The sequence below is a fragment of the Pogona vitticeps genome, chromosome 6 (assembly GCF_051106095.1).
Source record: "Pogona vitticeps strain Pit_001003342236 chromosome 6, PviZW2.1, whole genome shotgun sequence".
Taxonomy (NCBI): domain Eukaryota; kingdom Metazoa; phylum Chordata; class Lepidosauria; order Squamata; family Agamidae; genus Pogona; species Pogona vitticeps.
Window position 1 is genome coordinate 119,368,951 of NC_135788.1, and position 25,257 is coordinate 119,394,207.

At 47.6% G+C, this 25,257-nt stretch overlaps 2 protein-coding genes and 4 non-coding genes across 9 annotated transcripts; 2 read left to right on the plus strand and 4 right to left on the minus strand.

Annotated features, from left to right (window-relative positions):
- Positions 1 to 383: 383 nt before the first annotated feature.
- TMEM107 (transmembrane protein 107) lies at positions 384 to 7,158 on the minus strand. Of its 4 annotated transcripts, none has more exons than XM_020810483.3 (6): positions 7,036 to 7,158; positions 5,656 to 5,777; positions 3,838 to 3,905; positions 3,082 to 3,182; positions 1,181 to 1,277; positions 384 to 1,031 (listed from the first exon to the last, which is right to left on the minus strand). In XM_020810483.3, the coding sequence occupies exons 2-6, from the start codon at positions 5,740 to 5,742 to the stop codon at positions 962 to 964; spliced, it is 423 nt and encodes a 140-aa protein (XP_020666142.3). In that variant the 5' UTR covers positions 5,743 to 5,777; positions 7,036 to 7,158; the 3' UTR covers positions 384 to 961. The 4 variants fall into 4 exon arrangements, with proteins under 4 accessions (XP_020666142.3, XP_020666141.3, XP_072833232.2 ...); XM_020810482.3 differs by lacking the exon at positions 1,181 to 1,277 and adding an exon at positions 2,511 to 2,607 and having other exon boundaries at positions 7,036 to 7,156; XM_072977131.2 differs by lacking the exons at positions 1,181 to 1,277; positions 7,036 to 7,158 and adding an exon at positions 2,511 to 2,607 and having other exon boundaries at positions 3,838 to 4,021; positions 5,656 to 5,780.
- Positions 7,159 to 7,786: 628 nt separating this feature from the next.
- TRNAS-UGA (transfer RNA serine (anticodon UGA)) lies at positions 7,787 to 7,868 on the plus strand. The gene has a single exon. It is a non-coding gene; the product is annotated as a tRNA-Ser (tRNA).
- A 1,702-nt stretch (positions 7,869 to 9,570) lies between these two features.
- Positions 9,571 to 9,642, minus strand: TRNAA-CGC (transfer RNA alanine (anticodon CGC)). Its single transcript has one exon. It is a non-coding gene; the product is annotated as a tRNA-Ala (tRNA).
- A 557-nt stretch (positions 9,643 to 10,199) lies between these two features.
- On the plus strand, positions 10,200 to 10,273 carry TRNAT-AGU (transfer RNA threonine (anticodon AGU)). Its single transcript has one exon. It is a non-coding gene; the product is annotated as a tRNA-Thr (tRNA).
- A 543-nt stretch (positions 10,274 to 10,816) lies between these two features.
- TRNAG-GCC (transfer RNA glycine (anticodon GCC)) lies at positions 10,817 to 10,887 on the minus strand. The gene has a single exon. It is a non-coding gene; the product is annotated as a tRNA-Gly (tRNA).
- A 1,559-nt stretch (positions 10,888 to 12,446) lies between these two features.
- On the minus strand, positions 12,447 to 17,857 carry LOC110088260 (transcription factor HES-7.1-A). Its single transcript, XM_073003032.2, has 4 exons — positions 17,738 to 17,857; positions 17,247 to 17,342; positions 16,948 to 17,026; positions 12,447 to 13,044 (listed from the first exon to the last, which is right to left on the minus strand). The coding sequence occupies exons 1-4, from the start codon at positions 17,780 to 17,782 to the stop codon at positions 12,578 to 12,580; spliced, it is 687 nt and encodes a 228-aa protein (XP_072859133.2). The 5' UTR covers positions 17,783 to 17,857; the 3' UTR covers positions 12,447 to 12,577.
- Positions 17,858 to 25,257: the final 7,400 nt, after the last annotated feature.

Sequence of the window (25,257 nt, forward strand, 5' to 3'; positions counted from 1 at the left end):
CTGGCCACCAGAGGTGGTGGTGAAGACTTCTGGGAGTTGTAGTCCAAGAACATCTGGAGGCCCAAGGTTGGGGACCACTGCAGAGGACAAGGTATTGAGAAGGAGCTTGACTGGTTTAGAGGTACATTGCTGCTTCTCAGGAGTTCCCTCTTGCACTCCCGAGTCCAAAGCTCTTTCAAAAAGCACTTTTAAAGTATATCATTTCTTTGCCAACTTTAGCTCCCAGGAGTGAGAGGCTCTATTTCCTTTATAGAATGATCCCCGCACACACTGGCTGGGGAAGTTCTGGGAGCAGTCGTCCAAAACGGGAACTTTTCCAAACTCTAAAGAGCTTCAGGCACGCTATCCTGAAGTTTAAAAGATACATGGTTCTATAGAACCTCTTTGCACCCGGATGCCATTTTATTAATGTTTTTCTAAAAGTGAGTTTATTTCCAAACAACCATCACCTGCCCAGAATAAAATAGACACACCTATAAAAAAGCGAAAGATTCTTCTTCCAGAAAACATCCCTGTCTTTGTGCAGAAAGGCCTGCAGGCCACAACTTCCAGAGGGGCTGATTTGGGCAGGGCGAGCACACGATTGTAGATTTCTAAATGCACAGGTTCAATGCACCATTCGAATCCGACGGGGCGCAATGCCAAAGAGCCTCCGCTGGAGGGAGTCCATGATCCGCAGTTCAGCCTCACCTCGCTAACGCTTTAGGCGACCGTTGGTGGAAGGGAGACAAAAGCCACAGAGGAGCGCGAGTGCAACCCGGGAAGGCCTGAGGCTGGTCTCTCACGAAGGCCCATCATCCATCTCTCCGAATGCAGCCAGCCTCTTCTAATTATCTGTTAAAAAGCATTGCAACCTGCTTCTTCCCAACGGAGTTAATCTGGAACTTCCCTCCCATAGTATGGATGCAAAGGAGTTTTTTTTCAAGGCAAGGGAGGGCCCTTCACCTCTTGAGCTCAGAACTCACAGGGGCTTCTTCTTCAAGCCAAAGACCGAGATGAGGAGAAAGACCTCAACAGCGGCCGGCAAAGCACTTTGGGGAGAAAAACACAGATTTGTGAGTGGGGTGGGGAAGTGAACACCAAGAAAAAAAAAGGGGGGAGCGCGAAATACAAGCCCTGGTGTCCCTGGTTTACTTGAACCGTCTCCCTCTCCTATATCCCAGCACCACCAGGAATCTACCTGCAGAAGCTCATGATGTACCAGTAAGTGACCGTCTCCCAGCGCTCAAAGACGAAAAAGGAGAGGCAGATGGAAGCACTGCAGTGAGCAGCCAGAGCTAGAGAGGAGCCGTCAGGGAAAAGGCACGATGGTTGGAGAAGCGAGGCCTCCGCGGTGAGGCGTTCCATGGCCCCTGAGCCACTCCTGCCTGCGCAGCTCAAGGCAACACCTGCTCGGCACCAACAGCCGTTTTAAGGTGGGAGGAGGAAAGGGAAAGAACAGATCCCAAGACCAAAAACGGAGGTCAGGGTATCTCCGTATTCACTGTGCCACGTTTATATACCCTGTTGCCCCCGAAAATAAGACCTCACCGGAAAATAAGCCCTAGTAGGATTTTTCAGGATGCTCGTCATATAAGCCCTACCCCCAAAATAAGCCCCAGTTATGAGAAACCCCCACCCTCGACCCTTGTGCAGGAGCCAGAAGAAGAGGACGGGACTGCATGTGAATAAATGTCGATTGTTATACATGAAAAAAATAAAACATCCCCTGAAAATAAGCCCGAATGTGTTTTTTTTTGGGGGGGGAGCAAAATTAATATAAGACCCTGTCTTATTTTCGGGGAAACACAGTAGTGCGGCCAATCTGTGTCCACCCACATTACTTGAGGTGACAATCCAAGCTACCGAGAGTCACAAATCCCCTTCCAAAACCCACATTGGGAAAGGGACAGGATCAGGCCAACGTAAAAAGACACGTCAACGCATGCCAGATCCCAGGCTCTACAGACCTTTTTGGTTTGGCAAGAGGTTACCAAATCGAGCAACAGGACTGGGTCACAAACACATTTAGTGTGCAGGTTGTCTTGAGAAGTAACTGAGGAGGAGGGCTTGGCTGAGGTACGGGGGGGGGGAGTTACCTCGTGATGCATCAAGGCTGGGATTCACTCAGGTTATCCCAGAGACATACGGGGGGGGGGGCGGTGAGGCAAGGAAGGCAGACAAGCCTCCCCTGTAAAACTGAAAGTTTGCAAGCCTTTTTGTGTCTTTTTTGTTGTTGCTGTTGTTAGCTGAATGAAGGTGTTTTCCCAGCCTGGGTTGGGCCATTTTACAGGCAGGAGCAAAGCAAAAGTGGATATTCTCTCACTCTCTCTCTCTCTCTCACACACACACACACCCCTCAGCAAACAAGCACCCAGAAGGGGAACGTGAGCATGGCCTACAGGGAAAGAGACAGGGAGGAGTAGCCAGAGCCTGCCTTGGACCAGTCCCCCTTGTGCCCACATGGATGAGCTGTGAAAAGACAAGGTCGCTCGCGGGCAGGCGCCCTGCCTCCAGCCATCACCACTGACCTGCAAAAAGCCAAGATCCACCAGTACAGGCTGCCGTCCCACTGTTCGAAGAGGAAGAAGAGCAAGGTGATGGCAGCCGAGGCATGAGCCCCAGTGGCTGGGACGGAGAGGAGGAGGAGGAGGAGGAGGCTCAGTCAGGGAGCAACAACGGCTGAAGGGCTAGAACCACTCCAAGCTCTGACACTCTGGAACTTTAGCCAACTTGACCTCATGGAGCAGCCCAGAATGTCTGTCTTGCCCCATATCTGTCTGCCTGCCAGCTCTTGGAGCAGCCACAGGGACGGAAAAATAAAGATTCTTGCCCCAGCCAAGACTCACGGCACCTCGCTTCCTCATCGTGTCCCAGCTGCATCGGTGGGAAGCCACTTGGCCCTCTACAGCCTGTTCCCAAACGTGGGCCCACGTATACCCAGCACATGTTTTAAGCTGGTTCTCTGTCCTTAGGATTCGGCTCTCCTAACCTGCAACCAATGTGACAAGTATACCTACATCTACATGAGGTCTCTCTTCCCATGTACCTCCTAACCTACATTTAGCCTTTGCTAAGCCCTCGTCTGGCCACAAAGGATACAGAGAAGGCTTTGTGCGTTGTTGAACATGGACACTCCAGAAAGGAAGCCGGCCAACTCCACCACAAAGAGTCCAAGGGTTACCGACAGGGCCACCACCAACCTGGAGAGAGAGAGAAAGCCACAGGAAGGAATAGGTCCAAGGAAAGATGAGTGCTTTATTTATTTTAAATATTTTCACCCCGCCTTCCTCTTTGAAAGGACCCTTTGAGCTCCTCACACCTTTCATTAACTTTGACCCCCTCCCTTCAAAAAAAAAAAACCCTCTCAAAAATGTGGAAAAGGGAAGCGTAGAAAAGGGAACAGGACCAATGTCCCACCCAGAAGAAGCACAGGAAGGAGAAGATGTCTTAGAGAGTTACCAAATGATGGAAGCTGTAAAGAAAGGGTGTGTGCAGGTAAGTGAAGGTTTTCTCCCTCCCATGTCATGCCAGGGCCTGGGTTACTCGGATAAAGAGGAAGTTCAAGACAAAAGAAGGGCCACGTGAGAGTGAAAATCAATGGCTGGGAAACCATGGCAAGAGAAACGTCTGCTTCGTTCCTGTCCCTCATGTGGATGTTCCCCTGGGACGACGGGACGGTCCGCTCATGTCTGACGCTTGCTCAACTAGGCAAGCCTTTGGCCTGATCTGGCAGGGAAATTCATACATTCTTAGAGGTCACATCCTGCAGACTAAATGCCCTACACAGATCCCTGGTGTTAAAGACACTGCTGAAAGAGCTGAAGCAGAGTTAGACCCCCATCAGAGTAGACTTACTCTGTGTCCCGGTTTTCATACTCCTCCTGAGTGCATTGGAGAGGCAGGGAAGCCCGGACGTTGCTGTCCTGGAACAGAGAGATCCAGCAGCTAGCAGTGCAACCATCCACTACAAGGGGCGAGGCGGTCACGGCAGCCCCCCTTTCCCCTTTCCCAACACTCTCTTCCTCCATTGTAAAATCCCCTTAAGAGGAATTAAATGAAATCTGAAGAGGTACAAGTATGCAAGAGCGTAACAAAATTTATCATTTTAAAAACATAATTGTATCCCACCCACCCCCGCTGTCTCCTCAAAAGGACCCAAGGTGACTTTACAATATTCAAATGAAGAAAATGTGAGGGTGGCGGGACTGAGAGCAAGGCCCCTCCTGAGGATCTTAACACCTGAGCCAGCTCATAATGGGAGACACAACAGTCTTTGAGGCCGCTTGGACCCAGGCCATTTAGGGCTTTATAGGTTAAAACTAGCAGTCTGAATTATGTCCAGAAACAGACCGGCAGCCCGTGGAGCTGGTGGAACAAGGGAATCACGTGGTCCCTGTAACCAGCTCTAGTTAGCAAGGTGGTAGTGGCATTTTGGACCCACTGAACTTTCGAAACACTCTCCTAAGGCAGGCCCACGTGGAGCCCCTTACAGTAATCCAAAGAGGATGGGACTATGGCTTGTGTCTGTGGCCAGGTACACACACACACGTGTCTCCAGGAATGGACGCAGCTGGTGCACTAGTTTTCCTTATGCAAAGTCACGCCTGGCCACAACTGAGACCTGGGCATCTAGGCTCAAGGATGAACCCAAGAACAGCCCCAAGCTGCACACCTGTCTTCAGAGGGAGCATGAGCCCCATCTTGTAGGCTGAACCCCCAGTCCCTGATCTACCTTTCACCTGGCCACTGCTAGGCGATTCCATACACAGCATCAAATAATGGTCATGCTATATCCAGAGCCTAGAAAAGTTCCTTTTTTGGACTACAACCGGTGGCCATGCTGCCAGAAGGAATCTTCAAACCATCCCTGAAGACATGGCTTTTCTGGAGATTACATCAGTTTCAACACTGATTTCTGCCTTTTAAACGAGTGTGATTTATGTTGACGTTGACATTGTTTGGGCTATTTGTGACTGTATGTTGCAATTTTGATTTTTAGATTTTGATTTCTGTATCCCCACTGTGTTTTATATTTTTTAAAGTGTCATTGCTTTATTGTGTTGCCAACTGCCCGGCATGGTCTTGTAGCCAGATAGGTGGTATAGAAGTGGAACAAACAAACAAACAAAATGAAGGGGTTCTGGGAGATGTTGCTCCCAAAAGTAACGTTTTCAGGTTCTTTGTACTGGAGAACATCATCCCCACCACCAGCTGGACATTTATGAAGATAGCCAGGTTTCTGGCACAGCCTTCCAAAGTATGGGGGGGGGAGGGGGAAGCTTGTCTCTTTACTTCCTCCACCGCGTGTGACTCTACACAAGTACCAGCGCACAGGTACCAGGTCCCACAAACTGCCAGGCCAAGAACCAAGAGCGCAATCCTTCACCGTCTTCCAAGTCATTGATATTCCACCTACCCCCAACTGTTCCTCACTTTGGTCCCAGTCAGAAGGCATCGTTCAATGGTGGTAAGTAAACACTCATTGTTGTAGAAGGCAGAAATCTCTTATTTATTTATTTAAAATATTTCTATCCCAACTTTCTCCTTAAAAGGACCCAAGGTGGCTGCAGGGGAGGGGGAGGAACAGACATCCTTTTTCACCATGAAAGATGAAGACCTCTTTCAGAAGTCAGGACAATGTGGAGGCACACTAGGGCAGGAAAGTTTTCTCACCCTGGACCAGAAGATGGTGATGACGATGACCAGATGGGCCGTGAGAGTCAGGAACCGTGCGGGAACCAGTCCGTTGACTAAAGGCATTCTCTTTTGTCCCCAAAAAGGTAACAAATTTCTAGCTGCATGGAAAAAACAGACAAAAAGAGTTTTACAAGGGGAAACGATGGCAAAAGACCCAGCTGGGTGTTTGCAAGCTTGGGGCCCCTGGTATTATAGCTCCCAGACGTCCAGGGCTTCTGGGAATTGTAGTCCAAGAACATTTGGGGGGCCATGTTTACAAACCACCAAGATAGCTTATCTCTTGATTCCCCCCGCCTTTAATAATTTCAAACGCCAACACAAATAAAAATCAGAGCATGCTCAAGGAGCACATTCTGAAACGTTTGATCTGCAAAAGTTAACATTTTACCAGAACTATAGATGACAACATGCAATTCTAGACAATGGCGCAAAGTAAAATTCAAAAATATAGCTCATGGCGAAGTAGCTTGTTGCTATCAACAATAAAAAGATGGGTGTGTTGTGCCAGAGTATAAAAATATTTCTTCATCCATAGTACAGAAGTAAGACTTTTTCCACACTAACTTTCCTCTTGTAAGATCTAGGTAAATAACAGTTGCTGTGTAAAGTCCAAATCGGAACACTTATTAAAACTGCAATGTTATACACATTTGTCTGGAAATAAATCCTACTGAAGCTGGGTTAGAAAAGCTTTTTTTTACTGTAGTCTGTTTTAGCAGGGGAACAGTTTTTAACTACAACTCCCAGAATCCTGCAAGCCACATGGGAGCTGTAGTCCTCTTTTTTTAAAACTGTGTTTCGCTCAGAGAAACACCGTAAAGACTAACGGTTATATTTTAACGTGAGCTTTCATACACAGTTCCACTTCTTCTGACACATCAAGTGAAATATGTATGTTATTGTTTTACTCGTTAAGTCGTGTCTGACTCTTCGTGACCCCATGGACCAGAGCACGTGTGTGTGCGTATAGTTTATGTGTGTTTTTCTGTGTGTATATATTTCCACATACACATGTACACCCACGTGTGTATACATGTGTGTAGGTGTGTACATGATTTATGCGTTTGAGTATACATATACACACCCACACACCCGTGTGTATACATACATAGACACGTGTGTGTGTGTACACATAGTTTATGTGTGTGTGTGTGTGTGTGTGTGTGTACACACAGAGTTTTTGGGTTTCTGCCTGAAAAACATCCTGGTTCCAGCGCTGGAGAAAGAAGTTCTCCGTCGAGGCCGCGACGGCGTTCAAATCCGGAGCCGCCGCTTCGGTCCGCAGGGGCCCCTCGCACCCCACCGGCCCCCCGGCGCCACCGGCCCACTTGTTTCCGTGGGTCCCCGCCGATTTACCTGAGAACGAGAGTCGCGGCTAACCCCCCGCCACCGCCGCCGCCCTCCTTCCTCGCCCAAATATTTGGCGCCTTTCACACTCAAGGCCGCAGGCCTAGCCGTTGCCCCTGGCAACCGCCTCTTTCCCTGAGACGCGCCCCGCGAGACCTCGCGAGATTTCCGTACGGAAGGCCTCCGTCGGCCATTTTGGCTTCGGGCAAGCGCCCCTCGGCTTAACCTCTTAGTTGCCAGGACGCTGTTCTGACCACTTCTTCCACCAGAACAGGGTGATCCCCCCCCCCCCACAACCTGTCCACTATCACGCTTATAAGCCAGAAAGACTCCCTTCAAGACGTAAAAAGCTACAGAGACAGCCGCATCTGGGACAAAAAAGGAAATCCAGTGGAAGACGCTGTTGCATTCTCTTGTTCCCCAGTTAATTCTTTAATTAACTCTCTGTGGTCTGGATGCGTCTCGCCCTTCAAGGTCGTGGAGAAAACAGGGCGGCAAGAAAGTGAACATGTTCGCCACCCTTTTTATTTGCAGAATTTCTTCTTTAATCGGCCCAAGAGTGGTAGAACATACCAGATGGGCGGGATAGAAATCGAACAAATAAATAAATAAATAAAGAGTTTTGCAAATATTATTATTTTCTCTATTTGTAAGGCTGGAAAGCTGCGGGAGGGGGGCAGAGCCACGGTTTCCTCCTTATGTTCCTCGGAGCAAGTTTTTGCAAACGTTTAGAGATTTTCAAAAAAAGCACCGACGTGCAGCTGTGATGGCCGAGTGGTTAAGGCGTTGGACTTGAAATCCAATGGGGGCTCCCTGCGTAGGTTCGAATCCTGCTCACAGCGAATCTGTTTTACGCACGCCTGTGCTCCGAATTTAAATCCGGTCTCTTCCTGTTCTTCAAGGGGCGTCCTTTTATAGAAAGCCGTCCAAGTCACAGCAAAATGCCTACTCTCCACCCGCACCACCCAAAAAATGTTACCCTTTTGCTCATGGTTTCAATTTTGTGCCACTTTGTTTCGCAGGGCTGGGACTTAATCCTTACGATTGCAGGGGGTTGTTGTTTAGTCATTAAGTCTCTACGTGACCCCATGGACCAGAGCATGCCAGGCCCTCCTGTCTTCCTCTGCCTCCCGGAGTTTGGTCAAATTCATGTTGGTCACTTCAATGACCCTGTCCATCCATCTCGTCCTCTGTCGTCCCCTTCTCCTCTTGCCTTCACACTTTCCCAACATCAGGGTCTTTTCCAGGGAGTCTTCTCTTCTCATGAGATGGCCAAAGGATTGGAGCCTTAGCTTCAGGATCTGTCCTTCCAGGGAGCACTCAGGGTTGATTTCCTTCAGAACGGATAGGTTTGTTCTCCTTGCAGTCCAGGGGACTCTCAAGCGCCTCCTCCAGCACCACAATTTGAAAGCATCCATTCTTCGGTGGTCAGCCTCCTTTATGGCCCAGTTCTCACTTCCATACATCTGGAAAAACCTGTTGCTTTGACTATGCGGACCTTTGCCGGCAAGATGATATCTCTGCTTTTTAAGATGCTTTCGAGGCTTGTCATCGCTTTCCTCCCAAGAAGCAGGCGTCTTTTAATTTCATGGCTGCTGTCAGCATCTACAGTGATCATGGAGCCCAAGAAAGTAAAATCTGTCACTGCCTCCATATCTTCCCCTTCTATTTGCCAGGAGGTGTTAGCCATGCTTTCTAAGGCCCACTTGACTTCACTCTCCAGGATGTCTGGCTGAGGGTCAGCAACTACACTGTCTGGGCCTCCTTGGACAGTCACTTTGCTTTCTTGCATTTCCTTTTCTTTGGAATGGTTTTGTTGCTGCCTCCTGTACAATGTTATGAGCCTCTGTCCATAGTTCTTCAGGCACTCTGCCCACCAAATCTAGTTCCTTAAATCTGTTCTTCACTTCCATTGTGTACTGTATTCATAAGGGGTTTGGTTTAGATTAAACCTGACTAGCCCAGTGGTTTTTCCTATTCTTTTCAGTTTAAGCTTGAATTTTGCTCTAAGAAGCTGGTGATCAGAGCCACAATCAGCTCCAAGTCTTGTTTTTGCTGACAGTATAGAGCTTCTCTATCTTTGGCTGCAGAAAATATAATCAATCTGATTTCGATATTGCCCATCTGGTGATTTCCATGTGTAGAGTCGCCTCTTGTGTTGCTGGAAAAGAGTGTTTGTGACGGCCAGCTTGTTCTCTTGACAAAACTCTCTTAACCTTTGCCCTGCGTCGTTTTGAACTCCAAAGCCAAACCTACCGGTTCTTCCTTTTATCTCTTGACTCCCTCCTTTAGCATTCCAGTCCCCTATCATGACAAGGAGGTTGGAAACAGTAAATGCTCTTATTCTGCTGCATTGCATGAGATGGCATTATATAAAGGAACGCAGGTCTGCACACCGGCCCCACCAAAAACTACAAGCGCGTTCCCACATGTTACACGGCTTTAAAAGCAGGCTCTACTGGATTTCCAAGCGCCTTTTTTTTGGTGTGGAGGGGGGCAGAATATGTTAAGGGATCGGGAAAGAAAAAAATAGGAGGTTCTTGCTGGAGATGCCGGGGATTGAACCCGGGACCTCATACATGCGAAGCATGCGCTCTACCACTGAGCTACATCCCCCACCTCGGTTTTAGGTGTTCCTTTTGACGTCCATATTTCACGCTCCCGGAACACAAAGTGTTCCGTTATTTTGGGATTGCATTTCAGGCCAATTTGCAAACCAAGTCCCCCGATCGTTGCGAGTCGGGGGCAAGAAGCCTTCAGCATCAGAAAGCTTCCTGTTGAGGTCGCGCCTTTAGGGGAGGCTCCTCTGAAAGACCTCCCGTCTCCCCCTCGCCGCCGGCAAAGAAATGTGCAGCTCCTGAACATACACAGAGTACCCGCCTGGAAAGATCCCAGAACCTCCTGGCCGGGGGGTGGGGGTGTAATTGGCATTCTTTGGGTCGCAAGCGTGTCTTTGCTGCTGCTTGGGTGCACATCCCTAGCCTTTTGCCTTCACGGGAGGTCTTCCCCGCCTCTCTCTCTCTTTCGGTTTGCAAAAAGCAACAACAACCCACAACCCTTCCATGCACGTGCAGGGTAACACAATCCCCCCTTCCCCGGGCTTTGGGGTGTCTGTGATTGTGCTTGCATTTATACATACTGAGAGTGCAAAATATAAGCCGTCTCCGGCAACGGGCGCCGTGGCTTAGTTGGTTAAAGCGCCTGTCTAGTAAACAGGAGATCCTGGGTTCGAATCCCAGCGGTGCCTTTTTTTTTTTTAATCCCCCCTTCCCCTCCCCTCCATTCACTTTCTTTCTTTCGCTTCCCCAACCCCCACAGCCCCAAATTCTGCTTTAATCAGGGAAAAAATTGTTTTAAAAGAAAAAAGCTTGCTCAATAATATACCCCCCAGCCCCTCCCAAAGCCAAGCCCCCCCCCAACCCTTCCCACCCATTGCTATCGGTGAAAAAGGAGCCTGTGATTTTTCCCCCCCCAGTTGGGCAGTCTTTCTCCTGCCTTGAGGAACGCAAGTGGGAGAAAAGAGGAGAACGTAACGCTTGGAAGCAACGCGTTCCTTTCCTTCCTCTACCAGCAACGGTCGTGCAGGGCTGGGAGAGGGAGAGATCCAGGCAGGATTTGTGTCCTCCAAACTGGAAGGAGGATGAGGAGGCCGCTGGGCACGCGCCTGCTCGCTAAGGCACGCTTTTTAGTCCGGGTGCATGCTCCAAGAATGGGGTTCGGGGGCTAGGAAATATTTGGGGGGGGGGGAGAAAGAACCGTGGAGAGGAAGAAAAAAAAAGAAAAGTTATGTTGCATTGGCCGGGAATCGAACCCGGGCCTCCCGCGTGGCAGGCGAGAATTCTACCACTGAACCACCAATGCTTGGTGAAGGTCCTTCTCCCTTGAAGCATTCATAAGTGGGAAATTGCGATTGTGGTTCTCTATACAGTACTGTACTGTATATTACATGTACAGTAATTTGTGTGTGTGTGTGTGTGGTTGTGTTTTATTAGATGGGAAGGAACTCACCAGCTTGAGAGGGTGCGATTCTGCAAAGGTGATTAGCAAAAGGTGGGACGAGAACACAGACACACACACACCCTCTCACTGGGCCCAGATGTTTTTTTTTTAACCTTTATACTGCGCTTAGACTTTTGCAGCTGCAGCAAAAAAGGACTCGAGGAAGGGTGCAAGCTTTTGAGTTCCCTGATCTTTAATGTCACGCAAGAGGTTTCCAAAATAAGGAGCGAGGAAAGACCTGGTATTCATAGGGTCTCGCGAGGTACAAAATATTTACAGTAAATGGTCTCGCTCTGCAGTGGTGCCCAATCTTGGGGGTCCACCAGATGTTCTTGGACTACAACTCCCAGAAGTCTTCACCACCGGCTGTGCTGGCCAGGATTTCTGGGAGTTGTAGTCCAAGAACATCTGGGGAACCCCAGGCTGAGAATGCACTAGTCTAGAGACAATCTTGCCCTGCTGAAATTAGATGGGTTACTCGGATAGAAACTACTGTAATTTGTTTGGTTGCTTAGGAATTTTTTTTAATTATCAGAGAGGTGGAAATTCGTAGCCTTCCTACATTTTAGCAGCTCATTTTATTGAACCTGCTTTTATTGTACTCTGCTTTGAGATTCTTTTCCTTTTCTTAATGAAGGCAAATTAAAAGTCAAAAAAACATGCTGGCACCTTAAAGGCTAATTATGTTATCATCCACACTTTTGTGAATTGCAGCACAGTTTGCAAGTTAAAGGAAGACAGGTTTTTATTGAATATCAGAAAAAAAAACCTTCCTAACTGTTAGAGCAGTACGACAATGGAACCTATGACCTCGGGAGGTGGTGAGCACTTCCAGTGCTGGAGGCCTTCAAGAGAAACGTAGACAACCCTTCGTCATCGTATCCGGCTTGAGTTCGATTCCTGCCTTGAGCGGGGGGGGGGGGCGGTTAGACTCAATGGCCTTATAGGCCCCTTCCCACTCAATGATTCTATGATATCAGACAGTCTTAAAACACACACACACACACAATATGAGGATATTTTTACACACCTTTTATTGTCTCAGTGTCAAATCATTTATTTCAAATCAAGCCAGGATCCAGAAGTGTTCTGCCAGTGGGCTTCTTTAATTTAAAAAAAGGCCAAGTCTAGAAAATACATATGTAACATTTTCAAAAACCACAGGGGGGGAAAAAACCTCATAATGACAGCACAATATACCCGCCACACCCATATTCCACACCACAAACCCCATTGCTGGACAAGGTTTCTCTGTCCTGAAGGATTTCCATGTTTATAGTCTGGTTTCGTGACAAGATGTTTTTCATGGGTTGTTGTTGTTTTAAAAAGCTTTTTTAAAAAAAAAAATTATAATCACAAAAAGACAGCTCGTATCTCTTTTTGTTAAGAGGTAAAGGAAGGGAAACCAAACAAAGCACGCAAATATTCCACCACCACTCTAAGAAAGAAGATCCTCAATTTTTGGGCACCGTTAAACCCCATAATATACAATATATAGAGATTTTAATATACATTTACAAGGGAACTGCAGAAGGAGGGGAGCTGGGATCCTTCAGGGCCACGGCCGCCATACATTCAGCGCCTGCGGAGTCTGTGCGATTGCGGAATTCCGCGTTTCCGAGAATTTATTCTGCGGGGACCGACCGCGGCCCTGCGGCAGGGGCGGGCCGCCCACTCGGCCCGAGAGTCCTTGGCTGGCGGGGTAATTAGTCGGAGGCGGGTGCAGGACATAAGCAGCGCCCCCTAGAGGCGGGCTGCACCCTGCAAACACCTCTGGGCTGCCATAGCGCTCTGGCAACTCATAGCTTGGGTTGGAAGGGGCTGGAGGAGCCTGGTGGGTCTCCCTCCGGGGAGTGGCCGTGATTTTCTCCATGCAGTGGCAAATGTGTTCCATCAAATAAGCTTTTTTGCCCGGGCAAATGCCCGGGCTGCCTCGGAGGAAATGGGTAGCTTGGGTGAGACATTTCCTGTAGCCGCTGTGGTACCTTTCCAGGAAGGCGTCTTCCGTCTGCTTTGTCTCTATGGTGTGTTATTCAATCCCAGCGACCCCCAAAAAAAAGAGAAAGAGAAGAGAAAACACCAGTTTAGAGTTCTAGTTAGCAATACTTCTCTCAAGATCCAGGATCCCAGCCAGGATCAGCTTCCTTGATAGAAATATCAGATGGTCGAGTCACCCTGGATCCATCCATCCATCCATCCATCCATCCATCCATCCATCCATCCATCCATCCATCCATCCATCCATCCATCCATCCATCCATCCATCCATGTTGGCCGGGCCATTTGGAAGAAGTCGTCCAAAGAAACCCATTTCTCTAGTTTCTTTTTAATTTCCCCTGATGAGGACAGAGAAGATCCAGGTTTCTTTAGTAGCACCGCCATTACAAAAAAAAAATCCAATAATAATAATAATTTTTAAATCACCATGGGTCGTCTATTGCAACAATCTATACTGGGAAAAGCCTTTTCTGGAGCAACCCAGATCTTTAACTGCAGCTAGAGGTGTGGAAACCTCCCAGGGAGAAAAAAAAAATACTTTTTTTGAAAGAAAAGAAGACAAAAAAAGAATGGAAAAGCAAATTGGGCTTAACAATCAAAGATCCATTCTCTCTGCAGCTCTGAGTCACCCTTCGGCATGCTGGAATCCTGCACAGGTGTTGGACTACAACTCCCATCCTCCAGGAGGATAGGAGTTAGAATCTGCCCACCCTCCAGAATGAAATTTCATCCATTGTCACCCTGATTGATCTGATCCAGTAAACCTGGAGAAGGCCAGGCCCACAAGTCCTTTCACACAACACTGCAGTTACCAGCTTCATGGGCCACCATCGCTATCACACCAACTCATTTCCGCTACCTGGATGTCTAAGTTAGCATACTTCTGTAAGCAGAAGATGGCAAACCTTCTTTTTTGGACTGCAACACCCAGAATCCCCTGGCTGGGGATTTGAGGACTGGCTGCTTTTTGTGTGTGCTTTCCAAGAAAAAAAATAAAAGCTCCCTTGTCAATGTATATTAAAACCAGAAATGTGGTCCATCTCAGGAGTATCCCCCCCCCGCATCCTGCACACATACCTAGCCGTAACCTCCCCCCTCCACCCCCAAAGGTCTTGCATATTAACAGTCAATTGATTCTCTAATCCTTACAGGGCCATCCACACACAACAGGGGAGGGATGAAAAGGCTCAGCCAGGGGACTTACAAAGCTTGCAGGTGAGCTGAAAAAATGAAGAAAAGAACGATATGATAAAAATCAGAAGAGGGAGAGGAAAAACCCGATCTGTAACACGCTGCCATTTTAACTCTTGTTTTATCCTGCTTGCTGTTTTTAACCAAGATGTTGTAAACAGTTTTTGTTTCCATTTTAACATGCTAATTGATTTAGTTGTTAGATCTATCTATCTATCTATCTATCTATCTATCTATCTATCTATCTATCTATCTATCTATCTATCTATCTATCTATCTATCTATCTATCTATCTATCTATCTATCTATCTATCTATCTATCTATCTATCTATCTATCTATCTATCTATCTATCTATCTATCTATCTATCTATCTAGTGATTTCTATGATTAAATGTGCTATAAACCACCTTGTGGCAGGACAGAAATGATATCAATAAATCAATAAAGTACCCGATGAGGCCCGAACCTGCTTTGTGGCTAATAAATAACCATTGACACTATAAAGGTAAAGGTAAAGGTTCCCCTTGACAATTTTTGTCCAGTCGTGTTCGACTCTACGGGGCGGCGCTCATCCCGCTCTTCAAGCCATAGAGCCAGCGTTTGTCCGAAGACAATCTTTCCGTGGTCACATGGCCAGTGTGATTTAGACACGAAACGCTATGGAGGAGATTACAGTAAATGATATCTCTGAGCAATGGGCATGGCACAGCTGGCTGGCAGCTTGGACAGAGCGTCTTACGCTGCAACAATTTGTGGCACATGTCCCTCTTTGTCCAATAAAGTCAACCCCTTTCAGACCCATCTCGCTTGTGTCTTGGCTGGGACCTCCATCAATGAAATCTGAGCTCTGGGCAAGAGGACGGTTGCATGACAAGTCATGCACGCTCAGGAGTGTAACAAAGAGGCCCATGCTGATTTCTTAATTGGCGTAAGAAGTCACTGTCCTAGCCAGCGCAACATGGCAACGGAATTTTAGTCTTTGCCTGATTTCAGTTTTGCTTGGTTTATATTTTACAGCCACCATTGGGAAAAAAAGACATTTAAAAAGCATCAAAGAGAAAATACCAACTTTATTTTTTGCAGTTCTCCAGTGGTTTCCAACCCTCTATCAGTATCCCTTTCCCAGCATTGAAAAAAGGGAGGAAGGACAGCCTAACCCAGCCTAGTACACTACTTTAAAAGCTCCCTGATTTGCAGAAATAGCAAATGGAAGGAACACTAGGTCATAATCTGTAGAGCAAAAAGCTGTTAAAAAGATAAGATTGGGGGGGTGGAACGTTGGCAACCATACCAAGAAGACCACAAGCACCATCTCAAAATTGCAGGGTGAAATGTTTTGTTATCACTGAATCTCAGATGAGGGTGAAAGTTCAGTGACAGATGCTTGCCTGCTGTACCCTGGATAAGCAGAGGAGCCCTGCAAAAAGCTGGCAACCCCACCTCCTTTTCTCTCACTCCAAAGAAAGAGGCCGGCTACATTATGCTTTCCTGGAAATAGTTTTCCATACTTAATGCATCTGATAACCATGGTCAGAGGTCTATATGTTATGCTCCATCAAGTCACACCTGACGTAAGGGAATCCTAACAGGGTTTTCAAAATATGTGAGATGATCAAGGAGTGTTTTTACTGGTGCCACACACACACACCCCTGCAGGAAAGAAAAAGAAAAAAAAGAAATTCTTCGTTTCTCATTAAGGCGCTGCATGGGGGAAATCGCATAAGATTTCCTCACAAGAACAGAAACAGATGTTGCCCTGTGCTCTCCCAATCGACGGATGACCAAGACCTCTAAAAATTGACGCATTTGAAAGGCAGTGCCGGGAGGAGAGCTTTGGGCTGCCAGAAAGATAAACTATTAGAACCTGCATCAAATAAAATCTGAACTCTCTCTGGAGGCCAAAACATTGAAGTGGAGGCTGTCCTCCTTTGGGGAAACATCCTGAGAAGGCAGGATTCTCTGGAAAAAGCAATCCTGCTGGGAAAGGGGGGAGGCAGCAGGAAAAGAGGAAGACCCCAACGTGAGATGGACTAATTCCCTAAAGGAAACCACAGGCTTAAGTCTGCAAGAGCTGAGCAGGGCTGTTGAAGACAGGGCATTTCGGAGATCGCCCAGCCATAGAATCACCAGGAGTCGACATCCCATAAAAACCACAACATGTGCTGTGCAATCTTTCCCACAAACCTGCAAAGCACATGGGGGTGGGGGTGGGGGGGCTGTCAAGCATCCAGGGAATAAAGTGGGAAATTGAAATGTATGAACATCACAACTAGGAGTGGATGGCGGTGGGGGGGAATCACTGCCATTGGTGATCTCCCATCAACCACTGCCTTTGGGATGATAGGATTTGTCGTCCCTCATGTCCAAGGAGGGCCAGAATGGGGGGGGGAAGCTGCTCCTAAGCTCCCTCTCGGTGGGTGGGATATGCACTGAACAAGGGGGGAGACTTTGACCCGAAATTCCAAAGCAGTTCCCCACACAGCCTTTCCCTTCATTTTGAACAACAAAAATTATTTTTTAAAAAAATCTATTAATGATCAAATACAGAAGTAAATAAACAGAAACTGCCCAGAGTGACCCATCTTGCCGGATGGGTCTCACATCTTTTATTTATATAAAAGATATTTTTTTAAAATTTTAATTCACTTGTTTTATTGATATCAAAGAAGACAAGTAGGTCAACAAGCCAGCGAGTGAAGCAAATATACAGAAGATACAAGAAAGATTATACCTGATAAGGGCTGGGTCTTCAAAAACTGGACGGTTTTTTGCAAAATCTCCGCCTTTTCTACTTTGGGGTTTTTAAGTCTCTGCGGAGGGAAAAAAAATAACAAGACAAAAGAAGAGGAGGAGAGAGAAAAAAGGGGGGGGGGACGAGGAATGAAAATAAAATATTCTTTTTGTGTATGAATTGGTTTTCAGGGGGAGGAAAGGGGGGAAAGCTTATTTTGGGGGGAGTGGGGGGGTGTCTGGATAATTAAAGGAAAAAGAAAAAGAAAAAGAGAGAAAGCCCCCCCAGACTTCTCTTACCTCATCCTGAGTGGCCTCGAAGAGCAGCACCCGAAGTCGGTCCAGGCTCTGATTCATCCTGTCCCTCCTCCTTTTCTCCATCAGGGGCTTCAGAAGCTGGAGAAGAAGAGGGGTTGCGGGGAAGGCCGGGGGGGGGGGAGAAGCAGAGGGTGGTGGTGGGGGTTTGAGGGGGGGGGAGGCCAACATCAGGGAGGAGATGGAAGGACCAAGGGAGAAAAGCAAAGGGAGAGCTTTGGAAAACAGAATACGGTCTTTCCCCCTCGGAGGGATAAACCGATTCTGCTCTGAACTCCATCATCCGAATCGGTCCAGAGAGTCTGAAGCATCCCCATTCCGAAATAAAAAAGGGCTCGCCTCTTTGCACCTCTGCATCTGGAGGGTGGTTTTTTTCCTTTCTCCCCACAGCTGGAGTTAAGAGCAGAATCCCCCAAAGACGGACACCCCCCCATCCCAGTTCCCAACCCCAACCCCACCCAGTCCCCTAAGGTTACCTTCTTGTCCTCTTTCCTGTCCCACTTCTGGCTGGTCATCTTCATCCCTACGAGGAGGAGCAGCTCAAAGGATGGAGGTCTGGCCTAGACTGGACGCGGACGGGATCTCTCTCCTCTCCCAAGTCCTTTTCTTCCTCTCTCTCTTCCAAGGGGGCAAAAGGGTCGCCTTTTGTACCCCTTCCCCACCCCTTCCCCTCCCACACACACCCCACCCCAACGCCTGTCATCTCTAACCGCCAGGCCCCTCCGCCCCCCCCATGTACAATTTCACACCTCCTTCCCTTCTGCTTTGATCTACCTCCAACCCCTGGCATCCCGGGAGACCGGAGTGTGTGTCACGCACACTTAGGGCTGTGCCCTCCCCCTTTGCGGGGTCAACCTCCCTCTACTCTTCCCCAAGTCTGTGGGGAGTTCTAAATCATCACCATCACTGTCATCATCTTAGAATGGCAGATCTGGAAGGGGCCTTATGGAGCATGGAGTCCAGTACAATATCTAAATTTTGCTAATTCGGAAGGGTTCGTCATATCCCCCCTTTTTTGCCTTAATTCTTCTCTTCATTCATTCATTCATTCATTCATTCATTCATTCATTCATTCATTCATTCATTTATTCATTCATTCAACTTATTTCTTACTTACTATATATTTTACCCTGCCTTTCTTCCTGAAAGGACCCAAGAATTACAAGGGAGCTACAGGGATCCCTCTAGATTCTTTACCGGGAATGGTGAAGCATTGGTACTGCACAGCTGTTGGACTACAACTCCCATGGTCCGCTCTCGTGAGCGCTGTGGTCCAAAATATCTGAAGTGCCAGAAGAAGTTCACCACCTCCAGGCTAGGCCTTTCTGAATGCAGAGGCTGAAAAGTTCATATTTGGATCACTCTCCCTCAAAGTAACTTTTCTGCAGTCTGGGATGAAACGCAACGATGATTTGCTGTCTTCATTTGTAGCAGAGCGCTGCACAATTTGAAATTATGGATGTATAGGAAGGGGACAACCGAGGATGAGATGGCTGGACAGTGTCTGCGAAGCAACCAACATGAAATTGACAGACCTCCGGGAGGCAGTGGAAGATAGGAGGACCTGGTGTGCTCTGGTCCATGGGGTCACGAAGAGTCGGACACGACTAAACAACAAATAGGACATATAGGTAAAATTCAGTGTAGGCATCCTTCAGTCTCAAGAGACAAGGGTCACGTGCTCTGTATGGAGGACTTGGAACAGCGTCTAGTGTGGCTGAGAAGGCCAATTCGAGAGTGACTATCCCTTCCACATGGAAGACAAATACAGTCTGTACCCCATCCAGCTCCCTGATTTGGCTGTTTTCGGGACTGCCTCTTTGCCTCAGCCTGCTGGACAAGGGTCTCTTCAAATTGGGAGAGGCTGTGATGCACCACCTAACTGCAGGCTGAATGTTCAGATGTCAGGGTTTCCCATCTGTTGAGGTCCATTCCTAAGGCCTTCAGATCCTACTAGCAGATCTCCTTGTATTGCAGCTGTGATCTCCCTCTGGAGCGATTTCTCTGCGCTCATTCTCCATCCAGGAGATCTTTTCAGAATACGACCATCAGGCCGTCAGATAAAATGAAAAACGATTCAAAATGTTAAGATAATTAGACAATTTGTGACCAGAAGCAGGCTACTTCAATAGCACTGTTTCCTGTGAGAGGGATACTCCAGCTGTGTTAAGAAAAGTTACAATCGCATTTGCCTTTTTTGCAGTGGTATCACACTGCTGGCTCATGGTGATTTGGTGACATGCTACAATCCCAAGATCACGTACATACAAATTCATTTTGCTTATTAATTTGATAGTTTCGGTTCTGCAGGGGTCACTAGGTAATAGGATTTTTACTTATGTGCTTCTGGGAGAAGATGGTTCCATACAGACTGTGTTTTCACTAACACTAGAACTCAGCACTAGGCTGTGGAATAAGTAGTGGCCACCAGCCGAGATGGCTTCATGCTAGCCCTCACCAGCCTGAGTCCCACATCTTCTGAAATCCCCACCCATCCTAACCATTTGTCCGGCTGTTTGGGGCTGGTGAGAATATTTGTGCAAAGAGAAAGGGCCATCTTGAGAAAGGCTGCTCTGTGGAACCTCCAGGTTCAGACACAGCCTACCTGTGACTCTTATGGAGTGGAGTAGAGAAAGGCGGGGTACAACATATTTTAAAGAAAACGGGGGAGAGCGCTAAAATAGTTACTCAGAGGAAGAAATGGGAAACTTTTTGGGCTACCACTTCCAGTATCTCGCGATGAGATGGGTGTTGTAGTCCCCTTGCTCCCCCTTCCAAAAAAAAAACAAAAAACCTTTCCACGTTCTGTTCAAATGCAGTGGTGCACTAAAGTCACCTTGGACTGGACCGGGAGGAGGAGAAAGGCAGGCATGCCAAGTACAGTAATATGAAAACTCTTCCAGAGCATGGACAGAGTTCCTACTCCAGTCCTCTGAAGATGCCGGCCATAGAGACTGGCATGAGCCTGAAAAACCCACAACAACCATCTTCCAACCTCCTTGAATTTTGCTTTCCTCAAGGGGAAGCCCATTCATCTCCTAATGGCCAGGCCTCCATTACCGAAGGGATTATGCAAAGCACAGGGTCTAATTCACACAAACTTCCTTAGCTTCGTTTGGGTAACAAAGGCACCCACAGATTCCCCCACACTTCTGCATATTTTGTTCCTACTCTCAACCCCCCAACACAATGCCCACCAGCTCATTATCAGATCAAAGGGGAAAGAAGATTCCGTCTCTGCCACAGTGCCCTGGTGGTCTGTTGGACTACAACTCCCATGGTTCCCAGCCAGCAGAGTGGGGCTGTGCTCAAGGTCCTGTCTCTGAGATTCCCAGATATTGTTTCCCTGTTGGAAACATTACCAAAATTTGGAACAGTTATGGGAACTCCCAGAATCTCCCAGTATATAATCTCTGCAGAATTCAGAACCACTTGTTTTGTTTCATATATTTTTTTAAAACAGACTTACTGCTTTGGGACTACTTTCAACATATAATAGCAGTAAGTTTAGAGCTGCGGAACTGGAGGGGATCTTTCGGATTATAGAGCGTCAAGGAGGCAGAGCGAAGAATTGAACCCCCAACCCAGACCTAAATCCACTCTATAGTCCAAAACGCATGCTCACACAGACATGTGGAACTTTTCTGAGCTGTCATTCAAGAGTAGGGAAATGTGTGACCCTCCAGGAATCCAAATCCCATGAGCCCTGGCCTACAGTGAGGGCTGATGGGATTTAGAGTCCCATAACATCTGGAGACCCATGTGTCTGTCACCCCTCTGATGCGTGCATCCATACCCAGGCGCACAGAGAGACACTAACGCCGCGTGCAGAGAACTGAAATAAACACATTATTTCCCCTGTGCCTCATTCTGTGCCTCCATTTGCTGTCTTTTCTCCTTCTCTTCCCCCTGCATTGGATTTTCTACTGTAAGCTGCTTGGGGCAGAGACCAATCTCTTTGTTCTTACTTTGTAAAAAAAAAAAAATCACCCTGTTTGTTGAAAAAGGAGCCATACGTAAGCACAATAATAATGACGCTGAACATTGTAACTTAGGTCAGTCCGTTCAAATGAGGGGTGTGGGTGGGTCGGTTTGTTAAAATTCCGGAGAGCCGATGCGATGTACTGGTTAGTGGGCCGGACCTGAGTTCAAATCTCTGCTTGGCCATGGAAACTCCCTGGGAATGGCCGCCCATGGCAAAGCCAGTCCTTGAACATCTCAAGGACCTCGAAAACCCCATCGAGGTTCTTGAGATGGAAAGTGAACTAGACAGCATGAAACAACATTAAAATCAAACCATGCACATATTCCTTGGAATTCACTGCTCTCACATTTGCAGGAGATCCATGCATTGCTTTCAGGGGGAAAACTTAACAGTTTAGAAGAACATCAGGCATTTTATGACCTTTTATTGTGGCCCTAAGACAAGTCGGATGGTGGCCAGCTTGTGGGAAAATGTAGTCAGCTGTGATTCTCACTGCTATAAAAGTGGAGGTGTTAGATTTGGGCCAGGCGGGCCCATCCCCCACACACACCCCAAATACCCCAGACCCCCATAAACCAAGGGAAGACTGGGCCATTAGAAACCCTGGAATCAGAAGATGAGAATTTTCCCACAACCAAAGGAGGAGATCAGAAGCGCCAGCCACACCAGGCCATAAAGGTGGAGGTGGACCAACACCAGGGCTGAGCAAAAACCTTGCCGGTTTGCAAAGAGAGTCAATGGAAAATGTTTTATGCCATCTTCTTTTTTTAAAAAAGATCTCCTAGGTCCTTTGATGAGTTTGACGGGCAACAAGGTTTGGGGCCAAGAGATAGCCATTCATTTCACAGAACAGAGCCCACTTCTCGAATCCCTCCAGAAGCCCTCGAGTCGCTCCAGTGTGGTGCTTAAGCTCGGCACAAGATGTGGTGGGAGCCCAATAGAACCTCCATATTCATCAGTAGTATACCTGCAATCCGGATCTCTTACCAAGAGAAAAACACGGAGGGGGAGAGGAGGTGCTACATTTACCCCCTGGCTTGGGAGCATTATGGAGACCAACTGGTTTGGGTTCTGTGAGTAGAAGAAAACCTGAATAATGGAGTTTTGGTGTAATTAAGACTCTCTGATGCGGGAAAAGTGGGGGGGGGGGGAGAAATAACGATTGACATCCATCAAGCTAGGAGGTCCAACTGCTCTCCCACTGATCCATGTACTGTAGTATCAGCGGAGAAGATGTCCATTTGGCGCTGAAAACCTACGAGATGACCCCGGGCCCATCCCGTTATCTCGGTCCAACTAACCAACCCTAAAGGGTTCTTGTAAAGATCAAGTGGAGGGTGGCAGAAGGGCCGTGAAGCCTTCGAAGGAAACGTGGGAGAGAAATGTAAGAGAAAACACCGGGAAAAGACCCGATGACTGGTGAAAACATCAGAGCACAAGGCCAGATACTCTTGAGGGGATTCATGGAGAGGTTTCTCCTCCGTCTCCACTGATAACTCGTTTCCCCATGGATTACAAAGTGCCCTGTGAGGGTCTGCCTTGTCAGTCTGCGCCTCTTCCCCAAAGTCCAGCCACATGCGTGCCATGCTCCCTGAGCGCATTCAGTTCTCCTTGATGTGTTTTTGAGTTTTCCCACCTTTAGGGGATTTTTCCCCACACACACACTTGAGACTTCCTCTCCCTCTGTAAACGGGATGGAGAACATTCGCTTGAGAAACCATCGCTTGTCCACACTTTTATCAAAGCGTAATCCAAGGCTTGGGCCCTGTGCCCAGTAGTTGATCTTGCCTCTCCTTGGGCCTGGAGGTGACCTCTAGAGATGCTGGATTACAATGCCCATCATCCCCCACAAGCATGGGGTGAAGGAGACTCTCCTTTAATTAGCAATCTCCTCCTCCTGATCCAATGGGCAAGGAGGAGGTGAGGGTGGCCGGCCCTTTGGGGGGGGGGTCAGATGACTAGCTGAGTCAGTACCTTTGGTCTAATCCAGCCCCAGGACCCCTCCAACGTCCCTTTCTGTTAGCACCTCTGCTCGTAAAGCTGACCCCCCTCAGAGGGAACGGGTGTCCCTCCCCATGGCCTTTAGACATAAGGCCTCAACATCTGTCTTGGTGACTCTCCACACATCCCCACCCCACCCCCATGTGGTGGCTTGTAAAACTGAAGAAGGTTGGAATCTGGAGAGGTTCATATATATAGATATATATTTGCTCCACTTGGAGAAAAGGTGGGGTAAAAATATTATACAGTAAACAAACAAACACATTTATAAAAAAAATCTAAACTATGAAGACTTGCAACACCTTCTAGAACTGACACCAAAGAAAGATTATAGGGGACTGGAATGCTAAAGTAGGGAGTCAAGAGATAAAAGGAACAAGAGAAAAGTTTGGCCTTGGAGTTCAAAACGAAGCAGGGCAAAGGCTAAGAGAGTATTGTCAAGACAACAAGCTGGTCATCACAAACACTCTTTTCCAACAACACAAGAGGCGACTCTACACATGGACATCACCAGATGGGCAATATCGAAATCAGATTGATTATATTCTCTGAAGCCAAAGGTGGAGAAGCTCTATACAGTCAGCAAAAACAAGACCTGGAGCTGATTGTGGCTCTGATCATCAGCTTCTTAGAGCAAAATTCAAGCTTAAACTGAAGAGAGTACGAAAAACCACTGGGCTACTCAGGTATAATCTAAACCAAATCCCTTATGAATACACAGTGGAAGTGAAGAACAGATTTAAGGAACTCAATTTGGTGGACAGAGTGCCTGAAGAACTATGGATGGAGGCTCGTAACATTGTACAGGAGGCAGCAACAAAACCATTCCAAAGAAAAGGAAATGCAAGAAAGCAAAGTGGCGCTCCCTGGAAAAGACCCTGATGTGGGGAAAGTGTGAAGGCAAGAGGAGAAGGGGTCAACAGGGGAGGAGATGGATGGACAGGGTCATCGAAGTGACCAACATGAATTTGACCCAACTCCGGGAGGCCGTGGAAGACAGGAGGGCCGGGCATGCTCTGGTCCATGGGGTCACAAAGAGTCGGACACAACTAAATGACTAAACAACAACAACAAAGATTAAAAGGAAAACCCCAAGCTTTCCCTACGTCGGAGGAAAGATAACAATGGGAAGGAAAATTATTTCTCCTGTGAGGTCTTGCAGAGCTTGGAAAGTTAACTTTTGGACTACCAGTCCCAGCATCCTCCAGCCAAGATGGCTACGCTGTCTGGAAGGGAGGTCCACCACTGTGGACTGCCAAGATGTTGCCGGATTACAACAGCCACCCCACCCCACACTGTTGTCCACAGTGGCCGGGGTCGTGGGAGTTGCCGTCCAGCACCAAACGGCTGGAGAGCCATCATGACCTCTCCTTCTTCTGGGGGATTCTGGGAGTGGGCCAGAAAAGAAAAAGTTTTCCAAGCTAAAACGGAAGAGCAGCAAGAATCCTATGGCATCCTGAAGACTAACATGTTTTACCTCTGGCATAATTTTTTCCAAGCCTGTAGCCCACTTTTTCTTATACGAAGTAAAACTTCTGAGTCGTAGAGGTGCCCCACTTTTTCCAGCAGCGACCTTTGTGGAAAAAATTTAATTTTCCATGACCCAATGTTTGAAGTCAAGCAGAAACTGTAGAGAGAGCACTTCCCTCTGTGTCGTAACAATAAACATCCCGCCCTGTGGTCCCCTATGATGCTTTGTTGGCCAAATTAGTCCAATACAGGTTAGGTGATAATACTGATCGGTCAGCTGGGAGCTGACAGGCCGCAGCCTAAGAGGGCTCAACAAGGTTCCTCATCATTCTGGAAAGAAGTGACCAGTGGGGTTCCGCCATCTTCCGGGCCAAGTATGGTTCGACATCTTTATAAGTGACTTGAATGAAAGGGAGTGGGGAGGCTCATCAGATCTGCAAGGGATCACAAACTGGGTGCAGTGGCTAAGACTTCAGAAGACAGAATCAGGATTCTGGAGGACCTTAACAGGTTGAAGGACCAGGTCAACCAAGCGATAAT

Coding starts and splice junctions, on each gene's coding strand:
- TMEM107 (XM_072977131.2), bottom strand. CDS start 4,010: ATGGAGGAAGAGAGTGTTGGGAAAGGGGAAAGGGGGGCTGCCGTGACC. Junction 3,183..3,837: donor TATGAAAACCGGGACACAGA/GTAAGTCTACTC, acceptor CTCTCTCTCCAG/GTTGGTGGTGGCCCTGTCGG. Junction 1,032..2,510: donor TGGATCTTGGCTTTTTGCAG/GTCAGTGGTGAT, acceptor TTCTCCCCAAAG/TGCTTTGCCGGCCGCTGTTG.
- LOC110088260 (XM_073003032.2), bottom strand. CDS start 17,782: ATGAAGATGACCAGCCAGAAGTGGGACAGGAAAGAGGACAAGAAG. Junction 17,343..17,737: donor ACAGGAAAGAGGACAAGAAG/GTAACCTTAGGG, acceptor CTTCTTCTCCAG/CTTCTGAAGCCCCTGATGGA. Junction 17,027..17,246: donor TCGAGGCCACTCAGGATGAG/GTAAGAGAAGTC, acceptor TTCCCTCCGCAG/AGACTTAAAAACCCCAAAGT.